Here is a 17,380-nt window from a genome sequence, read left to right on the forward strand (position 1 = left end):
AAAAGGGCTGATACTCTTTTTCCTTTAATCATACTAATAGAAATCTCTCCAATTCTTCTGTTTGTTTGGGGGAGGTGGGGGCGTGACGTGCAGTTAATTTAGAAATCTTGCTTCAATACGAGTAGAAGTGATCGCAGAAGGGGATAAAAGTTATTAGATCACTAATGTGTCCTCCCCAAAAAGGCACACAGCGGACTCTGCAGAGATCAGAACGTGCGAAGCCAAGGCTGCCAGACTGGTGAGGAGGAAGTGAGTCCCCCGGTGGTAGAGTGGCGGGTGCTACCACCTACACCCACACAACAAGAGGCCTTGCCGCTCCCTGCACCTTCAGCAGAGATGGCCGACATTGGGGTGCAGTGCTGTGCGGGGATGGAAGCAACCTCTCCTTCTCCCCGAGACAGCAAGATGGCACTAGCAGGAGAGATGGATCGGTTAGTGGTTTACCAGAACTCCTCGCAGGTAGTGGCGAAGAGCGCGGCGCCCGCCTTCCTCCTGAGCCTGGTGCAGGCACTCTTGGGCATCCCGCTGCCTCTGATAGGCCTCGCCCTGCAGCTGATGGACACAAGGCCTGTGTGGGGATGGCGCGTCACCCTCACCGCCCTCGCATTCACCAGTCCCTCTCCTGCTCTCGCCCACTGCGCCTACTTGTGGGCTGCTGCCTCCACAGGCCCATTGCCAAGCGATATATAGACTTGTATAGTGCAATACTAAATGTTGTAATTATGTGCAAGATCAGATAAAATCTAACCAAGTAATAGGTGTTTTAAGCTGCGGAGCAACAAAGGACCTTCCCCCAGCGGCTGGGGGTTCTAATTTTTAGATGCATCGCAGACCTGATCATACGGAGCTCGCCTGCACACGCCACGCCAAATGTCGCGCCGCCGTGATGGTTGCGGCAAATGACATGTTGCTATAAATGACTGTGTTTTCAATATGTGGAGCTTTATCTGCATTCTGATCACACTACCGTGTTCATGAGAGATTTTCCTACTTAATGTAATAATATATTTCAGCATTCAGTGATTAACTGCTAGGACTCTGTGTGTGGTACTAGACACGAATAATTTGAACCAAATGATTGTAACAGTCCAACTGGATCATTATTGTAGAACAGGCGAACAGTACAGCAAATCCGCGGGCCACGAAGCACTAGTGAGTTGTAATTACAGTTCTGTTGATTTGGAAATAAAATTACAAGGAATATGGAAAATATTACAATACGGTGACTAACCTAGAATTTAACGCAACAGTATCAACAGGTTTTTAAGAATCAACCATGATATTTCTTCAAGTGAAGTCAACTGTTGAGGTGAGTGAAAATCTGTCAGAGTGGAAGAAACTTTTGGAAACCAACGATGTGAAACGAGTATTGGCAGCTGTAAACTAGGAAGTAAAGGTTGACTCTTGTGAAAACTTGTGATGTCATGACAAACAGTTCTGGCAACACTTTGAGGAGCTATTAAACCCATGTCAGTTACTCGTACATGAGGTGACCTGGATGTCTCTCCAATTATCCTAGTGTTGGATGACCACCTGCTTTTACTTAGGGGACTATAGCCACTGTAATAACCAACATGGAGAGCAAAAATTGAATAGAAATCATCCCATTCTAATTAGTGCATTTTCAGGCAGCCGAATTGTTTCTCTTGAGTTTCTCTTGTATCGTCAGGTGTCTTGGTGTTTCAACGAACTTCGGTCTCTTTAAATCTGGTGAAAGGCTGAACTCTGGTAATTGTAGAGGTATTAGTGTAATGGATACTTTGGCTAAAGAGTATGATTTACTACTACTCACCTTATGGAAGAGCACTTAAAAATGTCAGGCAGGTGGACAATGTGGACACAGCTGTATCGAACAGATGAGTGTAAGGCTTTTGTGTGACTGAGCACTATAGAAGTCAGACTGTATATACTCTGCACTGACTTCAGTAAAGCATATGATAAATACCATGTAATAACCTCATTCAAGTTTTAAAACTATTGGGTTGTGAGAAAGTGATGGTCAGACCAATTAACTATGGTGACCACTACTACAGGTGTGAAGAAGCTGGAAAGAATAGAAATATAAATATTGAGGTGGGTAATGGTTGTATCACTCAGAGGACATCTACGAAATGAAATAAGAAGGAGAGTATATATGAGTGGAATGCATTACAGACGTGATAAGATCATAAGAAGATAAAAAAAAAAAAAAATTGAGACGGGTTGGTCACGTAGTAAGAAGAGAAGATCGGGAACTGATTAAAAGAGGCTGGAGAAAACCAGTTGAGGAAAAAAAGATCGAGGTGAAGACAGAGCGAGATGAAAGGATGATATTGCGTTAGAACTGCAAAAGGTTGGGAGTTACAGATTTGTCCATATGGTTTCTTGGTTTCACTGTGCCCTCTCGCTAATGGATGATGTGGTGCTCACCGCTACCTTACATAAAATGTGTCTCAGGAAGTTGGACATAGTTTTGAAATGCTGCATTGAGTATGGTATGATACTGAACGACAAAAAGACTAATCTTTGTGGTGGACGATGATGTTGAAGACACATTTTTTTTTATGTCAATTTGTGGTGTCGTTATTTCGTATTCTTATGAATATTCATATTTAGATGTCTGCTTGAGTGACGATGGCAAAATAGACAGCAATAAAGCTTCACAAGATATCGAAGGAGAAAACAGTAAACAAGTTTGCGTTATTTTATGTTTGAAGCACAAAAATGCCGTTCATATAATATAAGCAGCAGGTGTTAGACACAGCCATTGCCAGGACTCTGCAACATTGGTCACTGAAAGGGCTCAGTACAAGTCAGTTTGAAATTTATCAAACGTGAAACACAACACATATATTGACTTGTGTCTGGTAGAATCAGGAATTCATTCAGTGGATGACACATATGAAGAGGAGATTGAGTTTCTTAAAATAGAGCTTCACCCTAACAACTCAAACAAACCCCAAGGTATAAATTTCTAACATGCACGTTACAAAATAATTGGTCCTTTTAAGAAGATAGCAACATGTATCAGGGAGAAACAAATTGTAACAAATTTCTTACTTAACCGAACTGTCCTTAGCCGTACCATCCATGCACCCAATATACACTAAGGACACCATTCCAGGTTATCAATATCGAACATTCACAAGATTATGTGTTATGTCCCATTGTTTAAAGAATGAAATAGGCACACGTGCAGTTATGTACATGCTATAGTAATATCATGCAAACAAAAACATGTCAAGTTTGAAATTCACAGGTGTGAATGATCTCATGTATTGCAGAGACAACGTAAAATAATCATGTAATCTTATATATGATAATTTGAATTATGTAAGTTTAACTTGTCTGCTCAGTATACTGAATCCAACATTAAGGTTATTATTTGGAAATAAAGTAACCAGTATTTGTCTCCTGCTGCTGTAACTCACGTGTTTTTTTTTTTTTTTTTTGTCAATAAACCAACTGTATATGTGTGCGTGTGTAAAAAAATAAAAATAAAAATCCTTTTTTTTTTTCTTTTTTTTTTGAGTCCAGTGATATCAGAAGGGTTTCTTTCATCTCCTCTTTATTTCTTGAAGATGTTGTGATTTGGTCCAACGGGGAAGCCTGTTATGTTTTCAACTGATCCATCATCATGGATTACCAGAATTGTAAGTTCCCGGTATCCCCCTGCTCCTGGTTGTCCCTCGGGGACAGTCACCATAGGCTCCATTGACACCACCATGTTAGGCTGCAGTACTGTGTCAATGTCCTCCCGCAGCTCAAGATCTGATGAGGAGTGCCAATTTTAATATATTTAATGTATTTCAATATATATATATATATATATATATATATATATATATATATATATATATATATATATATATATATATATATATATATATATATATATATATATATATATATAAGGGAAGCTGCAAGAAGCGACCAGGCTTACACGTGGCAGTCCCGGTATGAAATATACCTACCTATTTCCATCTATTATCCCCATCCATAAACCTGTCTAATCTTCTCTTAAAGCTCTCTAATGTCCTAGCACTAACATGAATACTGAGTCCTTTCCACTCATCTACCACTCTATTTGTGAACCAATTTTTTCCTTTCTCCTTCCTAAGCCTAAATTTTTCAAGCTTGAACCCGATATTTCTTATTCTACCTTGGTTGCTGATCCTAAGAATTTTGCTTATATCCTCCTTGTTATAACCCTTATACCACTTAAAGACTTCTATCAGGTCCCCTCTTAACCTACGTCTCTTTAAAGAATGTAAATTTAACAACTTCAATCTCGCCTCGTAAGGAATACATCTCATCCCCTGTATCCTTTTAGTCATTCTCCTCTGAACTGATTCTAATAGACCTATATCTTTCCTGTAATGTGGGGACCAGAACTGCACAGCGTAGTCTAGATGAGGTCTGACCAGCGCCAAGTATAACTTTAATATTACTTCCAGCCTTCTACTTTTAACACTCCACTCCACTATCCAACTCATTGATATATATTAGAAATAACAATGGCCCTAATACTGATCCCTGTGGCACCCCACTAATTAAATGACCCCACTCGGATTTCGAGCCGTTTATTACAACTCTTTGTCTCCTGTCGTTAAGCCATGACCCTATCTTGCCTAACACCTTCCCATCTATCCCGTGTGCCCTAACCTTTCTCAGGAGCCTTTGATGAGCTACCTTGTCAAATGCTTTGCTAAAGTCCAGATATAATATATCATAATTATCTCCATTATCTACTGCCTCGTACTCTTTACTGTAAAAACTTAACAAGTTTATCAGGCAAGACTTCCCCTTCGTGAAGCCATGCTGTGACTGATTTATCAAGTTATGTTTGTCTAAATGTTCCTTAATGTTCCACGCTATTATTGACTCTAATATTTTACCTACAACTGAAGTTAAGCTGACAGGTCTATAGTTAGACGCTAAAGTTTTATCTCCTTTCTTAAAGATGAGCTGTCCTCCAACCTCTACTTGCGTGACTGCTTCCTCCCTGTTAGTAAGAATTAAATCTAGAATATTATTCCCTCTTAGCCTACATTAACCTGCCGCCACATTACTGGTACCTCACCTGACTCAAGTGATTTCCTAAAGACAGAAACTAACGGCTCACTAATAACCTCTTTGCATTCCTTAAGTACTCTGGGTTATATTTCATCAGGTCCTAATGTCTTGAACTTTTTTAGCCTATCTATCTCCTGTTCCACTATCTCCCTAGTTATGGAAATACGAGTATGTCAGTTTCTCATTCTCATTTGCTCTAAACATCTATTCACTATCTGGCTTATCCTGCATGTTTTCCTGGGTGAAGACAGTTAAAAAATACTCATTCAGAATTTTACTAATCTCCTCCCCAGAATTAACCAGCTCCCCATCTGCTGCCTTTAATGGACCTATAGTATCCTTACTCTTCGTCCTGTATACCTGATAAAATCCCTTGGGGTCCGTCTTCGCCCGGCTGGCTACCTTTAATTCATAATTGCCCTTTGCTTTCCTCGTTAACTTCCTGACTGTTCTAACTAATTCATTATATTGTGACCTTAAAACTTCTTCACCTGCCCTTAATCTCTTATATATACTTCTCTTACGCCCTATTTTAACTTAGCAGTCATCCATTTAGGGTCATTTTTCTGTGATCTTATTGTCCTATACGGGATATTTGCTAACTGACCTGTATGAACTTCATCTACGAAATATTTATACAATTCATCGACATTTACTTCACCTAATCCCCTCATCTCGGCCCCTACCATACTCTCCACTCCCTCATCTACTCGCCTCGACCTCACTTCTCTCATTTCAGTATGACCTGACATTCCAACATACTCACACCTATCTCCCCCTCCCTCTCTTCTCCGCCCCTTCCGGATACATCTTCCCTCCTCTTGTCCTACACTCTTACACCTCACACCTCACCTCTCTCATCTTGCCTTATCTCTCTCAATTCCGTCCCGGACCTGACCTCACCCTGCATCCGTTGCCAGTCAACTCCTTAGAGGTACCTTTTTAATTTCTCAAAATCTCAAAATCTGCTCTCCTAAAGTTAGGTATTTTACTAGTGTTTTTTTTTTTTTTTTTTGCTTCTAAAAGCTTCTTCCCATTTTATATTGTACCTAATTTCCCTATGGTCACTCTTACCTAGCTGTCCTCCAACCTCTACCTGTGTGACTGCTTCCTCCCTGTTAGTAAGAATTAAATCTAGAATATTATTCCCTCTTGTGGGTTCTACGACTACCTGTTTTAAAAAATTATCCTGAATTACCTTAAGAAATTCCTCTGCTTTTCTGTTACCCACCATCAGACTCCAGTCGATATTCCTAAAATTAAAATTTCCTACCACACATACCTGACTCTACCTGCCTGCTCTATTTAATTCCTGCCACAGTGAGGTGTTAATTTCCTTTGTACTGGCCGGTGGTCTGTACACTACCCTCAGTACTACTGACTGCGATCCTTCCTTAATATCTACCCATATCGACTCTGCTTTGTTATCTGTTTTAATTCTACTGTTAATACAACACTGTAATGTGTCCCTAACGTATAACGCGACACCTCCTCCTCTCCTGTTTTCCCTATCTTTATAGAACAATGTATAACCATCTATCTTAATCTCTGGATTAAATACTTTTCCTGACATATCTAACCAAGTTTCAGTTAAAGCAATGCTACCAAATTTCTCTACATACGCTATTCCTCTAAGCAAGTCTATTTTATTCAAGATACTTCTACAGTTTGTGTAGTAAACACTTAAGCTATTTCTCACCTTCCCTGAGCTAGCTACCTTTCTAGATTTAACTAATTTGTCCATCGTTTTCTCCTTACAATCCCTTCTTCCCTCCCGACTAACGAAAAAAGCGCTGGAGTGCAATTACCTCCCGCTCGAGTTTTCCGGACAAAACACGAACACCCTGGCGCGATAAATGCACTCCATCCCTGGCGTACAAGGCGTCCCTACCATAGAAAAGGTTCCAGTTGTCGATGAACGTCCATCCACTATTCTTACAATGATTCGCGAGCCTGCGATTCACCGTAATAGCCCTGGACAGCCACTCAGCACCAACTCCCCTCCTCGACAAGACACCACATACCACGGTGACCCCTCCCTTGTCCCTAATCCTGTCCAAAGCCTGTCGAAACCTCCCGATAAGCTCCTCACTCCTGACCTTACCAAGGTCATTCCCTCCTGCACTGAGAAAAACAATGGGCTTGGTCCCATCTTTTTCCAAGCACGAGTCTAGCCTATCAGCTACCTTCCCTATCCCGGCCCCCGGCAAACATACCCTCGACCTACGCTTCTTATCCCTAACACAGAACGCACTATCTAAGTGCCTAACCAGACTATCACCAAACACAAATATTCTACCTTGGGGCAGGGTAACTGGATCTGCCCCTTCGTTCTTGTCTCCTTCCGCCATGTCCACCTCCATCTCCTTCCCTTCCTCCAACACACTGAAGGGATTCTTCGTCTCCACGTGAGGCGACCTGAGGACCTTCACCCTCTTGGCTCCCCTGCACACAACCGACCACTGCTCCTCCGTCGCCTTACTACGCAAGGTGACGGTGGGGCACGACCCTCCCACAGGTGCTGAGATCTCACAGAACTCAGCCTGTAGGTCTGAGATCCTCTCACGAAACTCAGCCTGCACCTCCGAGATCCTTCGATGGAACTCAGCCTCCACCTCTGAGACCTTCGCAACGAAGGCCTCGAGAACAGGAGAACTAACACAACCAGACTACTCAGCAACACAAGGTGCCAAGTCTACACTAGCCAGCTATATTAGCATCAGGTCACTGCTCACTAAACACGTCCGTTCACTAGGAATGCTGACCTGAGACTGGGAGGAACCCTGACCTGAGACTGAGGAATCCTGACCTATATATATATATATATATATATATATATATATATATATATATATATATATATATATATATATATATATATATATATATATATATATATATATATATATATATATTATATTTTACATTTCTGTAGGTTTATGCACTCTTGTTAGTGTCTAGTGCAGGGATTCTCAACCTGTCCTCCATCATCGGGGAACAATAGAAGGGACCCCATCAGATCCATAAGTATTCCGAGGGTTTAGGCCAGCGAGGGCATGGAAAACATCGTTGCGAAGAATTTTAATAGGCAACATGAAGTAGTCAGAGGGTGGAGTGGGAGGAACAAGTCCTGAATCATCTAAGGTAGAGTTTCTAGCAAAGGTTTGAGCGAAGAGTTCAGCTTTAGAGAAAAATGTGATAGGGGTGGTGCCATCTGCTTGAAATAAAGGAGGGAAAGAAAAAGAAGCAAAGTTATTGGAGACATTTTTGGCTAGATGTCAGAAGTCACGAGGGGAGTTAGATTTTGAAAGATTTTGACATTTTCTGTTATTGAAAGAGTTTTTGGCTAGTTGGAGAACAGACTTGGCAAGGTTCCAGACAGAAATATAAAGCACATGAGATTCTGGTGATGGATAGCTCAAGTACCTTTTGTGGGCCACCTCTCTATCATGTATAGCACGAGAACAAGCTGTGTTAAACCAAGATGACCGTTCTAATCCCTCAAACTACCTTCCTATTGCTTTAATTTTCTGTCTATCTAAGATTTTCATGTATCCTCAACAGGAAGATTCTTAAACATTTATTACTTCACAACCTTCTATCTGATCGCCAGTATGGTTTCCATTAAGGCCGCTCTACTGGCTTTCCTTACTGAGTCTTGGTAACCCTCTTATAGAGATTTTGGTGAAACTTTTGCTGTTACCTTGGTCATATCAAAAGCTTTTGATAGAGTCTTGCACAAAGCTTTGATTTCCGAACTACCCTCCTACGGCTTCTATCCTTCTCTCTGTAACTTCATCTCAAGTTTCCTTTCTGACCGTTCTATTGCTGCTGTGGTAGACGGTAACTGTTCTTCTCCTAAATTTACGAGTATTGGTGGTATTCCTCAGGGTTCTGTCCTGTCACCCATTCTCTTCTCATTATTCATTAATGATCTTCTAAACCAAACTTCTTGTCCTATCCACTCCTACGCTGATGATATTGCCCTTCACTTTTCCACGTCTTTTCATAGACGTCCAACCCTTCAGGAAGTAAACATTTCACGCAGGGAAGCCACAGAACGCTTGACTTCTGATCTTTCTAAAATTTCTGATTGGGGCAGAACAAATTTAATATTGTTCAATGCCTCAAAAACTCAATTCCTCCATCCATCAACTCAACACAACCTTCTTCTTCAATGATACTCAACTGTCCCCCTCCTCTACACTGAACATCCTCGGTCTGTCCTTTATTTACAATCTCAACTGAAAACTTCACATCTTATCTCTAGCTAAAACAGCTTCTATGAAGTTAGGTGTTCTGAGACGTCTCTGCCAGTGTTTCTCACCCACCCCTCAGCAGCTAATTCTATACAAGGGCCTTATCCGTCCATGTGCCATCATCCTTCATATGTCTGGGGGGGGGGTTCCACTTATACCGCTCTTCTAGACAGGGTGGAATCAAAAGCTTTTCGTCTCATCAGCTCCTCTCCTCTAACTGACTGTCTTCAGTCTCTCTCTCTCATCGCCGCAATGTTGCATCTGTAGCTATCCTCTATCGCTATTTTCATGCTAACTGCTCTTCTGATCTTGCTAATTGCATGCATCCCCTCCTCCCGCAGCCTTGCTGCACAAGACTTTCTTCTTTATGTCATCCCTATTCTGCCCACCTCTCTAATGAAAGAGTTAACCAGTATTCTCAGTCATTCATCCCTTTCTCTGTAAACTCTGGAACTCCCTGCCTGCTTCTGTATTTCCATCTTCCTATGACTTGAATTCCTTCAAGAGGGAAGTTTTAAGACACTTATCCTTCAAGTTTTGCCTACCGCTTTGGATCCTGATCTGGGAATGGCATCTCAGTGCTTTTTTTTTTATTTATTTATTTTTTTTATTGGATTTTTGTTGCCCTTGGCCAGTGTTCCTCCTACATAAAAAAAAAAAAAAAAATCCTTGGTAGACCATCACTCGGCCAATCCAAGTGTGTTCTCTCGTCTAGATGAATCATCAGTATATGAGTGCCTATCCAAGGAAAGGTAATTTGTGATTGCCTTTAATGACATGAGGTAGAAGCGTTTTACTCTTGGGTCTTAATTAAGGGTAAGGATACTAAGATCAGCTATGTGTTTGCTTCTCCATGAGGTTATTGGACTCATTCTTACTAACTTTATGGAGACACAGTAAATGACTTGCTTCACTCATTTGGAAGTCACTGCCTCCACACCTGGTCACACAGCAGCAACATCCACTCTATTTCTGCATTTCCTCTACATATACTTCGAAATTTCCATGTTATGAGTGTTACATCTATACCTGTAGCTTTATCAATCTCATCTTGCTATTTTTCACCTCATTTCTACTCGTATCAATCCCTCTGTCCCTGTGTATGTTGTAAAGGGATATGGAATTAAGGTGCCACATAAAATGTCATAAGTTTTAGTTGCATATTGTCAGAGGACATTTTTAATGGTGAAGGACTTACCTGCCTCACGTCCGTAGTAGTGGCACATCGCCCCGAAGGAGTGACCATAGCCGAACATGCGATACTTAAGGAGACCAAGCTGTGCGTAGAGTTCATTCAGTTCATGGGCAATTTCAGAACACTTGGCTCCTGGACGAATGAGTTCCAGGCCTCGCTTGTGAACTGCAATGTTACCTTCCCATACCTTGAGGTGTGCATCACTGCAGTGATCCAAGAAGAAAGTCCTCTCCAGAGAAGTGTAATACCTGAGCAGAGTGATATTTATTAGGATACCGGAACTGAAACCAACGAACGGACATCTGCCTCATTGTGGCATTTCTTACCTGTCTCATTGGCTAGAGCCTCTCATTGTAAGCATTTTAGATCACACACACACACACACACACACACACACACACACACACACACACACACACACACACACACACACACACACACACACACACACACACACACACACACACACACGCACACACACACACACACACACACACACACACACACAATATATATATATATATATATATATATATATATATATATATATATATATATATATATATATATATATATATATATATATATATATATATATATGCATCGCAAATTCATTATAACGTCACTGATGATTTTTTTTTTATTTTAACACTTCTTGGGCAATGGTACCGCGGAAAGCAGCACTTCCAACCATCTGGTATTATGTCACCAACTGTTCCAGGTGTCCCTTTGAGGAAGGCTTTGAGTGCTTTTGACAGTTTCTATGCGCGGCATGAAATAGGTCACACTGGAATTTTTCAGTGGGGGCAATGATGCAGGCCAATTACAAAAATGCTTATTTAATTTTTCCAGCCATGGAGCTGTGCTTCTTCAGAGAAAGAAAAAAGCAGCCTGAATCAGAATCAATATGAGAAGATGTCAGTGTGCACTGGTGTTGTTTTTTAATATTTTGCGAGTATTGCCTGATTTTACAAAAAATACTCCTCATGCTCCAACCAGTTGTTCTCCCCCTATAGTGTTAGTGCTCTTACACGCAGACACTCCGAGTAACAAATAGCAACGGAGTCCAGAAGGCCCCCTAACGACTGTGGCCGCATGGTAGCTTAAGAGACCGCTGCGGTTAGCCGGAAGCGCTCCCCACGAAGTCACAGTCCAATAGTCACTCCATCCATTCGTACTCTGAGATGGTGGGTCTGTTACCTGTCATTGCTGAGTAACCCGCACCTACTACCAGGCAACTTCCTGCCTGTCTCGATCGTCTAACAGCTAAGCTAGACCATGCCAGAGGAAAGATCAAATCTTACTCACTGCCCCACCGTGGGCTAACAGGGGACCAGCGAATCCTTACGGGTTGCCGTCCCCCACCACTGACCTACATTCTATCCGATCAGCCAATGACATGGCATTTCTTTACTCCCAACACCTCTACCTCCAGGTGTCTGGTTGGACGCCTGCTATATCGGGGGGCACCCTCTCTGTCCTCCCCACACGGGGGGCCCCGCATGACAGCAGGGTACCCCAGGGTCACCTGTCGGCTCACCCAATCATGCCTTAAGTTAGAGTACATCACTCTCAACGATGTTGCTCCTGCGGTGGCTGGGACGTGAGCGAGCCGTCCGCTACCGTCAACTGCATTGCCTTCCAAGGGCAGAGGTGTCGGCAGGTGAGTGCAGGAGGGGCTTTGTGGCTCTGGGTCACCGGCTAGGCTAGGGTACCTCTCCCTCGATGATGTTGCTCCCACGGTGGCCGGGACGTGAGAGAGCCGTCTGCCAACGTCAACTGCACTGCCTTTCCTGGGGAGAGGTACCGGCGGGGGCATGAAGGAGGGGCGTTGTTGCGCTGGGTCACCGGTTAGGTTGCTCGAGGTGGTCATCGCTGGTCGCTAAGTCAACTGGTGGAGGGTGGCACTCAACGTCCGCAGAGTTTTCCTGGTTCCCCAGGCGCCCCTCAGGTTGGTTAGTTGCTGCACGCACTGCCCGCTGGTGCGGCACTCGGGACGCTTCCTCTTGCGGATGTCGAACAAGCTCGCTGCACACTATTCAGTTCTGTAATACACTCCAACTACCACCCGGAGTGCCGGAAGGGTCGGTAACGGATGTGCTGGTGTGGGAACACGCCCACACCCTTGCCGCCCACATTCCATGGCGCGCCTTTACCCTTAGGACTTTGTCCCCGACGTGACCCAGCCTCTGGCCGCCCGCCTATCATCACGTGGAAGTGAGGTCAACCTTCACCCTTTGTTTCCGCGGTGCTCCGGTCTCTTCCACGGCCGGGTGGGCTCCGTGGACCTCACGAGCGCTTTGCCTTTCTGGCCGCGTGACCTCCCTTCACCTCACGAATCCCTGCATGACCTGAGCCGGCAGGTCCAGCAACCTGGAGGAGGCAGTAGACACCTGCCGAAACGATAATTACTCCCAGTGAGGTCTAAAGCACTGTTCAGGGGGTGCTGTGAACTTTTCATTAAACCCAGCTGTGACCTCACTGAACTTTTCTCTTTGTGTCTCACAACACAAGGGGGCAGTCACAGCCTGCCCTCTAAAGACAACTCTCTTCCTCCACACAAAACTACAAGCACCTAATAACACACACACCCTTCACTTAAAAATTTTAAAATCATCATGGCGACTCCTACACCAGCCTCGGAGTCCCCATCTGGGGATGGGACCATAAATGTCCCCAGGTCGGACTGCCTTTCTGTCGACGACCCTAAGTGTCTTGACACCCCTCTCAACTTTTTCTTCATTAACTTCTGCAACATTCGCGGTCTAAGATCTAATTTTCAATCTGTAGAACACCAACTCTCCTCTTCTAAACCTCATCTTCTTTTCCTCACTGAAACTCAGGTGTCTGAGGCAACTGACAGTAGCCCCTTTTCTGTTCCCTCCTACTTTCTCTATCCTCATTTTCGATCCAAAGCTGGATGCTGCGTTTATGTGCGCAATGACTTAACCTGCACTCGTGCCCACGCTCTTGAATCTTCCGAGTTTTCCACCATCAGGCTACGACTACAGAATCACTCTCATATTAAATCTATCTGTGCTGTATACCTCTCACCTAACTTCTCTGACTATAAGAAATTCTTTGACTACTTAACTTCCAAAGTAGAGCACATTCTGACCCTCTTCCCTTTTGCAGAGATCTCCATTCTTGGAGACTTCAATGTTCACCACCAGCTTTGGCTTTCCTCCCTTCACTGACCATCCTGGTGAACTAGCCTACAACTTTGCTATCCTCCATGACCTAGAGCAATTGGTGCAACAGCCTACTCGTATTCCTGACCGTCTTGGAGATACGCCCAACATTCTTGACCTTTTCCTGACCTCTAATCCTTCTGCTTATGGTGTCACCCTTTCTTCTCCGTTGGGCTCCTCCAATCACAATCTCATATCTTTATCTTGTCCTATCGCTCCAATCCCTCCTCAGGATCCCCCTAAGCGAAGGTGCCTCTGGCGTTTTGCCTCTGCTAGTTGGGGGGACCTGAGGAGGTATTTTGCTGATTTTCCTTGGAATGACTACTGCTTCCGTGTCAGAGACCCGTCTTTGTGTGCTGAGCGTGTAACAGAGGTGATAGTGTCTGGCATGGAGGCGTACATTCCTCACTCTTTTTCTCGCCCTAAACCTTCTAAACCTTGGTTTAACACAGCTTGTTCTCGTGCTATACATGATAGAGAGGTGGCCCACAAAAGGTACTTAAGCCTTCCATCACCAGAATCTCATGCACTTTATATTTCTGCCCGGAACCATGCCAAGTCTGTTCTCCAACTAGCCAAAAACTCCTTCATTAACAGAAAATGTCAAAACCTTTCAAAATCTAACTCCCCTCGTGATTTCTGGCATCTAGCCAAAAATATCTCCAATAACTTTGCTTCTTCTTCTTTCCCTCCTCTATTTCAACCAGATGGCACCACTGCTATCACATCTATTTCTAAAGCTGAACTCTTCGCTCAAACCTTTGCTAAAAACGCTACCTTGGACGATTCTAGGCTTGTTCCTCCCTCTCCTCCACCCTCTGACTACTTCATGCCACGTATTAAAATTCTTCGCAATGATGTTTTCCATGCCATCGCTGGCCTAAATTCTCGGAAGGCTTATGGACCTGATGGGGTCCCTCCCATTGTTCTCTGAAACTGCGCCTCCGATGCTTGCACCTTGCCTAGTCAAACTCTTTCAGCTCTGTCTGTCAACATCTACTTTTCCTTCTTGCTGGAAGTTTGCCTACATTCAACCTGTTCCTAAAAAGGGTGACTGTTCTAATCCCTCAAACTACCGTCCTATTGCTTTAATTTCCTGCCTATCTAAAGTTTTTGAATCTATCCTCAACAGGAAGATTCTTAAACATCTATCACTTCACAACCTTCTATCTGATCGCCAGTATGGGTTCCGTCAAGGCCGCTCTACTGGTGATCTTCTGGCTTTCCTTACTGAGTCTTGGTCATCCTCTTTTAGAGATTTTGGTGAAACTTTTGCTGTTGCCTTGGACATATCAAAAGCTTTTGATAGAGTCTGGCACAAAGCTTTGATTTCCAAACTATCCTCCTACGGTTTCTATCCTTCTCTCTGTAACTTCATCTCAAGTTTCCTTTCTGACCGTTCTATTGCTGCTGTGGTAGACGGTCACTGTTCTTCTTCTAAATCTATTAACAGTGGTGTTCCTCAGGGTTCTGTCCTGTCACACACTTTCTTCTTATTATTCATTAATTATCTTCTGATCTTTCTAAAATTTCTGATTGGGGCAGAGCAAACTTGGTATTGTTCAATGCCTCAAAAACTCAATTCCTCCATCTATCAACTCGACACAACCTTCCAGACAACTATCCCCTCTTCTTCAATGACACTCAACTGTCCCCCTCTTCTGCACTGAACATCCTCGGTCTGTTCTTTACTTATAATCCGAACTGGAAACTTCACATCTCATCTCTAGCTAAAACAGCTTCTATGAAGTTAGGTGTTCTGAGACATCTCCGCCAGTTTTTCTCACCCCCCCCCCAGCTGCTAACTGTGTACAAGGGCCTTATCCGTCCATGTATGGAGTATGCTTCACATGTCTGGGGGGGGTTCCACTCATACTGCTCTTTTAGACAGGGTGGAATCAAAAGCTTTTCGTCTCATCAACTCCTCTCCTCTAACTGACTGTCTTCAGCCTCTCTCTCACCGTTGCAATGTTGCATATCTAGCTGTCTTCTACCGTTATTTTCATGCTAACTGCTCTTCTGATCTTGCTAACTGCATGCATCCCCTCCTTCCGCGGCCTCGCCGCACAAGACTTTCTTCTTTCTCTCACTCCTATTCTGTCCACCTCTCTAACGCAAGAGTTAACCAGTATTCTCAATCATTCATCCCTTTCTCTGGTAAACTCTGGAACTCCCTGCCTGCTTCTGTATTTCCACCTTCCTATGACTTGAATTCCTTCAAGAGGGAGGTTTCAAGACACTTATTCATGAATTTTTGACCACTGCTTTGACCCTTTTATGGGACTGGCATTTCAGTGGGCATATATATTTTTTTTTATTGGATTTTTGTTGCCCTTGGCCAGTGTCCTTCCTACATAAAAAAAAAAAAAAAAAAACACCCCATCATAAGTGGCGGACATGAGTAGCCCGTGTCCGCCCAGCTTCGCTGGTGGACATGGAGAGTCCGTGTCCGCCTGGCCTCGGTGGCGGACATGCGACACGCTGGCGACTCACATTATTTATACTGTACAGTTTATTTTATTAATATAGGAGTATCTACAGCTGCTTTTACGAGTTTGCCTTCATCCTGGGCACCACCTCTACAAAAGTACTAGAAGAATCTTATATATATATATATATATATATATATATATATATATATATATATATATATATATATATATATATATATATATATATATATATATATATATATATATATATATATATTTATTTATTTATTTATTTATTTATTTATTTATTTATCTAGTGCACAGAGGCGCCGACGGGGAACGTCCCCCAGCGCGCAGTGAGCACAAGCATCCCCACTCCTTGAGTCTGAATACGGGACAATACACGTTAGTCTTAGTCACGAGGCGCGGAGTCGATCCTCCGCGAGGCACTGACGGGAACGGTAATGGGAGGCTTCCTGAAGGCGGGGGTCACTGAGCTCACGGCCTCCGCTCACCAGAGATACCTTGTTTCTGTCCTGGTCTGTTCTCGCTTCCCAAGAGGGCTGTTGTTGTTATTCCCAGCGCCAAACCCACTGTGACCCTCATAAAAAGGAGTCGCGCGGATGGAGCTGGGTCATTAGTAGCAGTTTTTCATATAAACACAGGTCTCTCGCCTGCGTCTACTACCATCTCACAGTTCATGTGTGCGTGTGCGTGTGGGTTTGTGTGTGAGTGCTTGTGTGTGTGTGTGTGTGTGTGTGTGTGTGTGTGTGTGTGTGTGTGTGTATGTGTGTGTGTGTGTGTTTGGGGCGTAACAATACACATTAAGAGGCTCACCCATTTGCCTCGCCGCGCCCATGAGTCAAACCTGGGCCTTCTCGGTTGTCAGCCGAGAGTGCTAATCATTACACTATGCGATGTGTATACACTACGCGTTGTGTGTGAATGCTTAAGTACGAATGAAGGAGACTGAGAGAGAGAGAGAGAGAGAGAGAGAGAGAGAGAGAGAGAGAGAGAGAGAGAGAGAGAGAGAGAGAGAGAGAGAGAGAGTAGCAATTCCAGTTCCTGAAAATTGCAGAAAAGTTACAATGGGTTTATTAAGATTTATTATGTACTTTACGCATGCGCAATATTGCTGGAAATTTGACATACTTTTTGGTTATAACTTGTATTAATCTTGTTACATAGGAAATTTGAGCTTTATGAGTTCATTAGTTGAAAAGTTAGCGAAAATTTCAGGGACAGCGC

General features: G+C 43.3%; 1 protein-coding gene across 3 annotated transcripts in view; it reads right to left on the reverse strand.

Moving 5' to 3' along the window:
* Positions 1 to 2,669: 2,669 nt before the first annotated feature.
* Positions 2,670 to 17,380, reverse strand: part of LOC135091481 (creatinase-like) — a 40,997-nt gene continuing 26,286 nt past the window's right edge. For all 3 annotated transcript variants that reach the window (XM_063989152.1, XM_063989151.1, XM_063989150.1), the window contains exons 8-9: positions 10,513 to 10,757; positions 2,670 to 3,750 (exon numbers count right to left, since the gene is read on the reverse strand). In XM_063989152.1, coding sequence (XP_063845222.1) covers positions 3,548 to 3,750; positions 10,513 to 10,757 — 448 coding nt within the window. In that variant the 3' untranslated portion in view covers positions 2,670 to 3,547. The remainder of the gene's footprint in view (positions 3,751 to 10,512; positions 10,758 to 17,380) is intronic.

The sequence above is a fragment of the Scylla paramamosain genome, chromosome 37 (assembly GCF_035594125.1).
Source record: "Scylla paramamosain isolate STU-SP2022 chromosome 37, ASM3559412v1, whole genome shotgun sequence".
In the NCBI taxonomy this organism is placed as follows: Eukaryota; Metazoa; Arthropoda; class Malacostraca; order Decapoda; family Portunidae; genus Scylla; species Scylla paramamosain.